Genomic DNA, 10,104 nt, shown 5'->3' with positions numbered 1-10,104 from the left:
CAGGGGGGTTGGAACTGGGTGATCTTTAAGGTCCCTTCCAACCCAAACCATTCTATGATTCTATGATTCTAATACCACCAGCAAATGCAAGGGGCTGGAAGGAGTCTGCTCCCAGCCATGATTTGAGGGAACTCCTCTTGCACCAAGCAAATGCCACCTGGGATTTCTGACAGAAACAGCAGCAGGACAGCTGTGTCCACAGGGGGCCAAAATAACAGAGCAGAAAAAGGCAGCACCACTGGGTAAAGAGGATTCAAAGGAGACACTGCTTGTCACAGGAAGCATCCCCATCCCCTGCCTTGTCAACATGCTGCCTGGGTGACCCTACCCAGCGACCTGCCACCGGCCATCCCCGAGGACCCATCCCCTGCCCGTACCTACGACGGTGAGGTGGGTGCTGGCAGTAATGCTCGCGACGACGTTGGTGGCAACGCACTCCCACTCGCCGTGGTCGTCCTTGCCGAGGGAGCGGATCTGCAGGGTGCCGCCGGGCAGTGTGTTGTGCTTGCTCCTGCTGGGCTTCCCTACCTTGGGCAAGGAACCAGGGGAACCAGGCAAAGAGAGAAAATAAAACACAACTCAGAAACAGGTTGCGGGGCAGGGTGAGGTGGCAGCGGGGTCACTAAGCTACCTGCACGGCCCAGGGGACACCGCCGGCCACCAGCAAGGGATCTGGTCTCTCCGGTCGTGGCAAGGCAGCTTGTTCCCCCGTTCTCGAGAGGACCTAGCAGGGCAACGCGAGAGGCAAGCGTCAGGGAGGCTGGCGCTCAGCACACACACACAAGAGGAAAACCCCACACCGAGCCCCGTGCCAGGGCTCAACCTCCAGCATCCAAAGCTGAAACCGCTGCGAGGAGGATACACTGGCCACCCCTGGCAAACACCCACCCAGACTCATGTGCCCAAACTGCCCCTGAGCCAGCGGCAGAGGCAGGACCCTTCACATCAGAGGTTTGGGCAGCAAGGGCCCCATATGGGGACATGGGAGGATGGTGTGTGTGGAGGTGCCCGGGAGCTCTTAAGTCAAGCAGAAAAATGGATCTTGTAACAACTCATGTCTGCACCCATCAGCCAAAGTTGTGCAAATCCCACGTTGTCCTGACTCCTCTTCATCTGTTCTTCATGCAGGGGTCTCTGCTGATCTACACCAGGACCCATGGTTCGATGTCATGCAGGATAAGCAGAGGAGTGGACGGGCACGTGGGATTACCAGTGCCAAACCCAAGTCTTTGAGAGTCCTTCAAGAGACTGGTCAGCGCTGGTGGGCTGATGGGGAGCGAGGGAGCTTGCTTCTGGCACTGGGAAACTGCCCAGCACAAGCCAACCCTCATTGGAGTCGGGGAGGATAAGCCCAGAGTCATGACATGAGGAAGACCACCAGAAGACACAACAGGGGTTGAAAAGAAACCTGAATGAGAATGGTGAGGGGTGGGGGGAAGGAAAAATAAGATGGAGAAAAAGACTAAATGGCCATCAAGTTTTAGGTAGGTCACTTGCAATCTGTGCAAGTCATGGTCCTCCTTGTGCTGGTAAAAGGAACTCAAAGAGATCCAGCATCTCACATAGCAAGGACGGAGGAGGACAGTGCTCACTGGGGAACACAGGGACCTTGCTCACTCTCAGGAGCCCTAAGAAGGAGATGGGAAGCTTGGAGAGAAGATCCTGACAGGGGGTCTAAAAGCCCAGGAGGTCCCCTGCACGGTGGCTTTCCTACAGGAGCAGTGAAGGTGGGAAGCAAAGGGAAGGCTGGAGGAGGACTGGGAAGCCCTGGTTGCTCCCAAACTGAGCCACCACACCGGGTCCTACCCTGCTGTACAGAAAGGGACATCCTGAAATCATTATGTCCAGTCCAGCATCATTAAAACAGCTTCTTCCCAGGGTCTTCAAAGTCACAGGGCAGCAAAGCAGCCCCTCACCAAAGTGCAGAGACCCCCAGCCATGCTCTGGTGGCACGTCTCCTCCCAGCACGGGCGGTCTGTGCCACAAGAACAACACGGCCGGGGCGGGGCCTGCCACATCCTGTGACAACCACCTCTCAGGCAGGTAAGGAGGAGGGTGTCCTGCAGGGCTGGGGCAGCTCTCAGCTTTTCAGATGCTGCCGTGGTGGTTTCAGGGGATTAAAATACTCGGTGGCCACAAGCCGGGCTTCCCCCACCCACCTGCGGGACAGGACGGCAGTGGCTCAGCCCAAAGCGAAGCAGCTGTACCTGCAGTTTGTTCTTACCGGGACAGAGTGTGGCTTCTCTGTCTGCAATATTCACCAAAAGCCAAAGGCACTGCAGATTTGTCTGGCAGGCCGGGTACCTTTCTCCAGGTGATGATGGGAAAGGGGTCTCCGGCAGCAGCACAAGGAATCAACAGCTCTCTCCCTGCCTCCTGTCTGTACTCCCAGCCTGGTAGCACCGTGAAATAGGGGGGGTCCTGCAGAAAAGGTAAGGAGTATGAACCCACACCAAATCCCACCACACACGAGCAGCTCCCCACCACCAAAACCAGCTCTCTTCCAAAATAAACCCATCTCTGGTTTGGGTAAGGGTGAGGCATTGCAATGAAAGCCGTGGTGGAAAGCGTGCGCAAAGGAGGTTCAATGGTACATCAAATTATACCCCCCGAGGGAAGTCTTCTGCAAAGAGCCGCTGCACTAGGGCATCTTGTTTAAGTTTTAAGGAGGTAAACAGGAAAAAAAAACCCACCCACATCGCATCAGACATCAACCTGATTTCATCGACTCCGCGGCCGTCTCAGCGGATGTGTGTCTGTGATACACTAAGTGTGATCACGTGAACCCCAGCGAGACACTGAATCACCGCCGCTCACAAGGACTTTTTGTTCAGGGAAGGAAGAGGCAGCAGCTCCCACCCCAGCCACACTGGGAACCACACTGGGAGCCCAGCCAGCCTCAGGCTCCGCACACAGCAAGAGCACACAGAGCATCTCTAGAGCTCAGGTGATCCATTTACTAAAATCCTTCGTGAACCCAAGCCCAGGTCAGCAGGGCTAAACCTTTTGTTGGCAAAAAAGCCGTCCCATGGACATGTGTCCTCAAACAACCTTGGTGCAGTGCTACCAAAGCCTTAAACTCATCATACACTGGCTGTGGTCCAGCCCACATCCAAACCAGCCACATCAGGCAGGGTGCACTCAGGGTTTGCCTGTCCCGGTGGGAAGCACATCTCTGACCACAGCACAGATGCACCTTTGCACTCCAACCTCTGCTATTCCCCTTGCAAAGGTGTCCCTGAGGGTCTGTGCTTGCCTTTCTCAGCACAGGTAGGAGAGACCAGGCTCAGAGCAAGATGCAATGGGTTTTTGCTAAGCTGAGTAATGCAAGTGGAAAAGAGAACAACTCTGGGGGCACAGAGCCCACCTTGAGCTATCTTCACAGGGAAGCGCTCAGAAAAGCAAAGTAAAACCTGAATTTCTGCACAGAATTAACAACCAAGTAAGCTCCATGGAAAAAAAACCCCAAAAACCCACGTCATCATCCCTGCAGCACAGTAGAGAACAGGAAGGCAGAACGAGCAACATACACATTGCAAAATCCATGTTAAAAAAGCTGAACTAGAGTTTGCAATGCCTCTGCAAAGCACACACACATTCACACCGCCTGACCTGGGACTCCAGGACCCCGCAAAACCCCGGGAAGCAACTCTTGACACAAAAAAAACCCCACAAAGCCATGGCAAACCTGCCAGCTGCAGAGATCTGAGCAGGCGAGTTACCTTCAGTACCAGTCGGGCAGGGGGAGACTGGCCCATCGTACCCAGGGCGTTATAAGGCACACAGGTGTAAGTGCCGAGAGCATCTTCGGTTGCCTCCTCTATCCGGATCGACCCGTCTTCCAGCAGGTTCCAGCCCGTATACTGCAGTGGTGAGAAAGAAGGAGCTGACTTATCCCAACACCCACCACAGCTTATTATTTTCCCTTCAGCCAAGCCCCCCAGCTAAGCCCAGGGTGACTGTCACATCCCCAGGAGATGCCCAATTCAATTCCCACCATCCAAGTCATCTCCTCAACCGCAGAGAGAGGAAATATGGGTGAGATCAGCCCATCCAAACACGGCCCTCTCAGGAAGGACTGCCTTGCTCTGTATGCACCCAAGGCCACGTTGGTTTATCTCGCAGCTCCTCTCCTCCACACGCACAGCCAGGCTGCTTCAAGCAGCCCGAAAGATTTAACATCAGAATCCATCACACCCTAAGTAAAACTCATCCTGGTGGCACCAAGGAGACAACTGCAACCCAGGGGGGCTGAGGGCACCAAGGGTCAGGAATCCACCACAGCAACAGGTTTAAATGGAATTAAGACTTTGGATCGTTAATATTTAAGCAAAAAATGTAAAATACTGAGCGCTTTCTTTTAATATTTAATGGCTAATATTCTTGCTCAGACTATCAAACCATGATTATAGGAAGACAGAGACTTGTTAAAAGAGTCTTTTAACCATCAGTTGCCACTGGAAAAAAAAACCCAGGGCCATCAGGAGGTCACTTCAGAGGGAAGCAGGTCTGGAGACACAGACAGAGTGTCTACAGGCGCCCTGGGCTCCACACCAAAAACCTGAATTAACTCTGCCCACAGCTGATAAGGAGAAGCAGCGTCATCCCACCCACGGGGCTGCTTCTCTCCCGAGGGCAGGCTGGACACACAGGGTGCCCAGGGATGCTCATGGCTGTTTGCAGAGGATGTGATGGTCCAAACCTCCCCGTGCCCCCACATCTCCCTCCCTGGGGGCTTTGTTACCTTCTCGATTCGCAGGGGACGTCCGTCTTTGTTCCACTTGACCAGAGTGACTGGGGGCTCTGCCTCGACCGGGCAGCGGATGTATCCGTGTATCCCGATGGGAACGTAGATGACAGGGGGCATGTTCACCACACGGGCAGGATCTGGGAGAGCAGCATCACCACGTTAGCACGGGGAAGGAGCCCATCCCTTCCCCATCACATAGCTTCAGAGGATCTCCATCACTTTTATAACGAGTTCCAAACCCAAACACCACCTGGGCTCCCACAGGCTGTTATCTCCAAGTTTGCTACACACAAATCCGCTGTAATACCTGGCATTTCTGGGAAGCTTTACTCACAGCCAGGGTGTTCCTACCTGGGGCTCATTAAAAATTGCAGTTAAGAAGGAACATTAAGTACGTCTGCTCTCACATCCACACCTCCTCGCATCATGCTGAAGCCCCAGCTGCTCCATCACGCTCAGCCTGCAGGACACGTGCACGGTGTGCTGCACACCTCCTGCCCCACAGCCTGCTTCTGCACACCAGCATCACAAACTATTCCAACTCCTGAGCCTTAAAACACCCAAAACACAGCACCCAAGATGGGAGAAGGGATCCGTGGATGGGCTGCCGTGAGCCCTTTACCTCCTATGTTTGTACTCACAGCCCGTGCCCCATCGAGGCTGGGTCACATTGAGCATCAGACACCTCCACCCTTTCCAATGGGATGCAAAAGCTTAAAATACACACACACACCTAAGCCCCCCTCGCTGCACCACCCACGCAGAGAGGCGTCTCGCAATCCTCCAGTCTAGAATGTGTCATTAACAGTGCTTCTAAGAGCTTTTTAATTAAGTGCGAGTGGGTTGGAGAGAATCTAGACTTTCTTTAATAAGAAGCTTTTTTTGAAAAAGAAAAAAAAAAGGAGTTACTTTTAATAAGAAGAGCGAGTATTTCTACAATCTTGTCTAGACACCAGCAACACGAGGTTATGGGAAAATCCTGCCAGGGCTTACGCTGCATTAAGGGATGAATGCATATTTTTTTGGGGGTGCAGCATCCCTGTGCTACTGATGCAACAATGCAAAGCTGGGGGTAAAGATAAAGAAGGGATGGAGGATGCAGGGGTGCCCTCTTCTTATTGCTTTCTTGAGGCAAAAGCTATCAAGTTTGGGAACTCTGCACAAACACACAAACCCAACTGCTCCCTGAAACCACACACCCCCAGCAATGGCACCAGATTGCCAAGTGCTGTGTATGGAGTGGGCTGTACCCCCCTCTGCTTAACTCCACCTCTTAGGAAATGTCATCAAGGGCTCCAGCAGTGTGGGAGAGGGTAATGGGATCGAGACTTTTACTACTAGGTCACTGGCAGGGGGCCTGGCTGCTCACTAATGACCCAGGGCCGTGTCCCCATCCAACAGCAGCTTCGGTGGGTGGGAAGCCTCCCTCCCAAGGCATCAGCCCTGGGACACGTGAGCAGGTTTGATCTGGAGGAAGGGGATTTGCAGCACAAAAAGCCAAACACATCTTACACCAAAGCCTCGAAGGGCCATCTGAACAGCAGAGCATCCAAACACCATTTTTCCTGCCATTAGAGCTATTTTTAACAGTCATCAGCCTTGACAGCCGTCCTGGATTAGCAGCAGGGCAGATGTAATGGCCTGAGGTCACACGCTTTCCCAAGAGCCACCCAGTTGGGCACATCCAAGCCCCAAATCACACCTCTGTCTGGGCACAGCACCAGGCACACCATCCCCCTGTCCCTTCATCCATCCCCACGGGGTAACGACTGGACCCACCAGCCCTTCTCGCCAGCATGGGGCTTTAGCAGCTGGAACAAGTCCAGAGAAGGGCCACCAGGATGATCCGAGGGCTGGAGCACCTCTCCTATGAAGACAGGCTGAGAGAGTTGGGGCTGTTCAGCCTGGAGAAGAGAAGGCTCCGGGGAGACCTTCTAGTGGCCTCCCAGTACCTGAAGGGGCTACAAGAAAGCTGGGGAGGGACTTTTCATAAGGGCAGTTAATGACAAAACAAGGGGAAATGGGTTTAAACTGAAAGAGGGGAGGTTTAGATGAGATATTAGGGAGAAGTTCTTCACTGTGAGGGTGGTCAGACACTGGAACAGGTTGCCCAAGGAAGTTGTAGATGCCCCCTCCCTGGAAGTGTTGAAGGCCAGGCTGGATGAGGCTTTGAGCAACCTGGTCTAGTGGAAGGTGTCCCTGCTGCTGGCAGGGGGGTTGGAACTGGATGAGCTTTAAGGTCCCTTCCAATCCTAACCATTCTATGATTCCCACTAACCAGCACTGAGCCTGGAGGCAGCAGCTCTAAGGCAGCCTTCAAACCCAAGACAACGAGCCCACTTTGCTCGAGCCTGTCTTTCATTATAAAATAAAACCTTTGCAGTCTTTTAGAGCAGAGCAATATTGCAATTGTGAGTGGTGGCAGCAATTGAGGCCATTACTGCTGAGTGCCACAGGACGCCGGTGGCACACTACCCATTACCACCCGGGGAGCCCGAGAGAACGAGCGTGGGAAGCAACACTCCCAGTACAACCCCTTCTCCTCAGCTTGTTTAGATCAGTTACCGCCTGGAAAAAATATGACACACAAAGCTACCGAGCTCACAGAAAAACCACGCCATAGAAACATAATAAATACCAAAAAAAAATAGGAGCAGGTAGTTCAGGCTGAGAGTCCTGAGCTGGTGTTTCCCTGCCTGATATGATGCAGCTGATGAGGACAGAGTGCTGGCAGCAGTGGTGAGAAGATGCCCACCTCGTCAGAAACCACTGGCAGCAAAGGTGGACACTGGTCCCACCCAGGATGCTCAGGCTATTTGCTTTCCACGCTCATCCAAAGGCTGCTGTCACATCAACCTGAGCCTCCCAGCATCACGACAGAGCCTCTGGGGCTGCCTCAGAGCCAGGGATTACCCATCCCAGCCCCCTCCCTCAGGATCAGGCCCCCCCTGCCCGCACTCACACTGCACCGTCAGGTAGGCAGAGGCTGATGGCGAGCGGCCCAGGCTGTTGCTGGGGATACAGGTGTATTTTCCAGCATCCTCTGGCTTGACACGGAAAATGATCAGCGTTCCATCAATCAGGATCCTCACCCTCAACTTCAGGTCGCTGCAAGAGAAGAGGAGAGGAGTGAGCAACCTGGTCTAGTGGAAGGTGTCCCTGCTGATGGCAGGGGGGTTGGAACTGGATGAGCTTTAAGATCCCTTCCAATCCAAACCATTCTATGATTCTATGATCACAGGGAGAACCAGGGACGATGCCCACCCCGTTGGTGGCCCCAGCACAATTGTGGAACAGGAGGATAAGGAGGAGGAGGACACACCACCCCACCAGCTGCAAACTCACTTCTTGAAGTAGACGTTCTCCTCCTCCCAGTACCACAGGTAGGTGAGGTTCCCGGGGTACGCCTCAGCCTGGCAGGTGAAGAGTGCATCCTGGGAGATGTTGACCGTGATGTTCTCCGGAGGGGAAACAATGAAAGGAGGTCCTGGAGGAAGGGAGAGAAATTTTTCACCCCCAGCAGTACAGGTGTCCCCACAAAGGTTGCTCAGGCTCAGCTCCATCACAGCATCGTTGGCTGGAGCTGCTGGAGGGCTCCAGGGTGCAAGGGCTGACCTCAAGGAGCACGATGGCCCTGTTATTCCCAACCCTTTCCCCTAATTTCTGCAGCTTTGGGGAGGGGGCACACAAACTCATGCCTCCCTTCATCCCGAGCTCTCTTCTAGGATCGCATCACCTGGGGGAAAAATCCAGGGGGAAAGCAGCAAACTGTTGGGAGCCGGGAGCAAGTGTCCACAGCTCACTGATATGGCAAAAGCAGGGCAGAGGAGACCCTGCGCTCCTCTCTCCGCCGGTAGCTGCTGACCTAATTAAAGATTTATTTAATAAAAGAGGAAGCGAGGAGCGGGAGGCCTGCCACGCATCACCACTATCTGACAAGGCGCTTTGTGACAGCCTCAATCTTTTCCCTGCTTCCCAAACAAAACCGAGCTACCATCAGAGCCCGGCTCTTCATTGGCACAACCACCACAGTGCCCCAATTAAGTGGATTCTTCTGTCCTATAAATGAATGTGGAGCCACAGGGCAGCCGGTATGATGCTGAGCCCACAAGGCTTGTGGGTCACTTTGTGGATGTGTGGTCCATGGAGATCCCCCCATGGAGCCCTCTCCCAGCCCCCTGAGGATGCCAGCAGCCAAGGAGGGGCTCAGGTGGCAGATCTCACCTTGGACGAGCAGGCGTGTGGTGTGCACAGCCTCCCCTTGGATGCTGTACGCCCGGCAGGTGTAGGCACCCCTGTCCTCCCGGCTGATGGAGAGCACCGTAAGGCTCCCGTCGCTCACCTGGGGATGACAAGGGAAGACCCTGGAGCATGGGTAGGGACCCCCCAGGAGGGATGGAGGCACCCCCAACCCCAGCTCAGCACCCTCCCTCCCTCCCCGCATCCCACAGCGGAAAGCTACCGGTGCTTTTAGGGCTGGATAAGAAACGGGTTTCCCCGCTCGGCAAGACTTCGGATATTAATAAACCAACACACGCATTTCTGCTCAACGCCAAGGGGGGAAAAAAACGAGAAGATAAAATAAATAAATAACCCTCATAACGTATTCATCTCCCGCAGAAGTGACTGGCAGGCGGCAGACTCCAAACATCTCCTGCCAAGCGCCTCAGCACCATCAGCGTCGAGCATCAAGGAGCAGGATGCCTCACCGAGCATCCCCTGCTCCCAAGGGACCAGCTCCACCACTGAGGTGGGGTACGATGGGGGAGTCCCCAGCTTGCCCATCATCCTCCCCTGGGGGGACACCTCACAGCTACAAAAGGAGCAGCCAAATTCCTCCCCAGGGACACAGCGGAGGAAGGACGGGTGAGGGACTGTCACCCCCGGGGGGAGCAGCCCCCCCACACACAGGGAGCCCTGCTCCCAGCCAGGCTCCCCCTCACCCTGCCTCTTTCTGCCTCATCCTTCTATTTCAATTAGTAACAAATGATTCCTAATTACTCTCATTAGTGCCTGCGCTGATTCCAATGCCTGATTTACCAATTACAGCTCAGGGGGGAATCTCTGCCCAAGAGCCTCTGGGATGCAAAAAGGGTCCTGGGAGGGGGGCAAAGCCCTCCTTGCCCAACCTCCCCCCTGCCCAGGGACACTGTGTCCCCAGGCTGCAGTCCCCACCCCATCTCCAGGACCTGGCACAGCAATTGGCCCCCTGGACGAGAGTCCCCAGAGCTCAGCAGGGAATGGGGCTGCCCTGACACCCCCCGGGGGGTGTCTGGCCTGTGCCCAAGGGCAGGCAGTGCTGGAAGGTGCTACCCAGCAGAGATGGGGGAAATGGGCATCCCAGTGAGAAGTGT

The 10,104-nt window shown here is 54.5% G+C and overlaps 1 protein-coding gene across 1 annotated transcript in view; it reads right to left on the bottom strand.

The window, feature by feature from the left end:
• The window catches only part of IGSF9B (immunoglobulin superfamily member 9B), a gene marked incomplete at both ends in the record, with an annotated part of 22,082 nt that overhangs the window by 8,778 nt on the left and 3,200 nt on the right, over positions 1-10,104 (bottom strand). Inside the window, 8 exons of the mRNA XM_029086142.1 lie at positions 378-528; positions 632-724; positions 2,305-2,421; positions 3,723-3,863; positions 4,745-4,887; positions 7,713-7,858; positions 8,096-8,237; positions 8,975-9,092. Of these exons, the coding sequence (XP_028941975.1) occupies positions 378-528; positions 632-724; positions 2,305-2,421; positions 3,723-3,863; positions 4,745-4,887; positions 7,713-7,858; positions 8,096-8,237; positions 8,975-9,092 (1,051 nt within the window). The remainder of the gene's footprint in view (positions 1-377; positions 529-631; positions 725-2,304; positions 2,422-3,722; positions 3,864-4,744; positions 4,888-7,712; positions 7,859-8,095; positions 8,238-8,974; positions 9,093-10,104) is intronic.

Source organism: Antrostomus carolinensis, unplaced genomic scaffold, assembly GCF_000700745.2.
Source record: "Antrostomus carolinensis isolate BGI_N321 unplaced genomic scaffold, ASM70074v2 scaffold23657, whole genome shotgun sequence".
Classification (NCBI taxonomy): Eukaryota; Metazoa; Chordata; class Aves; order Caprimulgiformes; family Caprimulgidae; genus Antrostomus; species Antrostomus carolinensis.
This window is presented reverse-complemented; position numbering and strand designations above follow the sequence as displayed.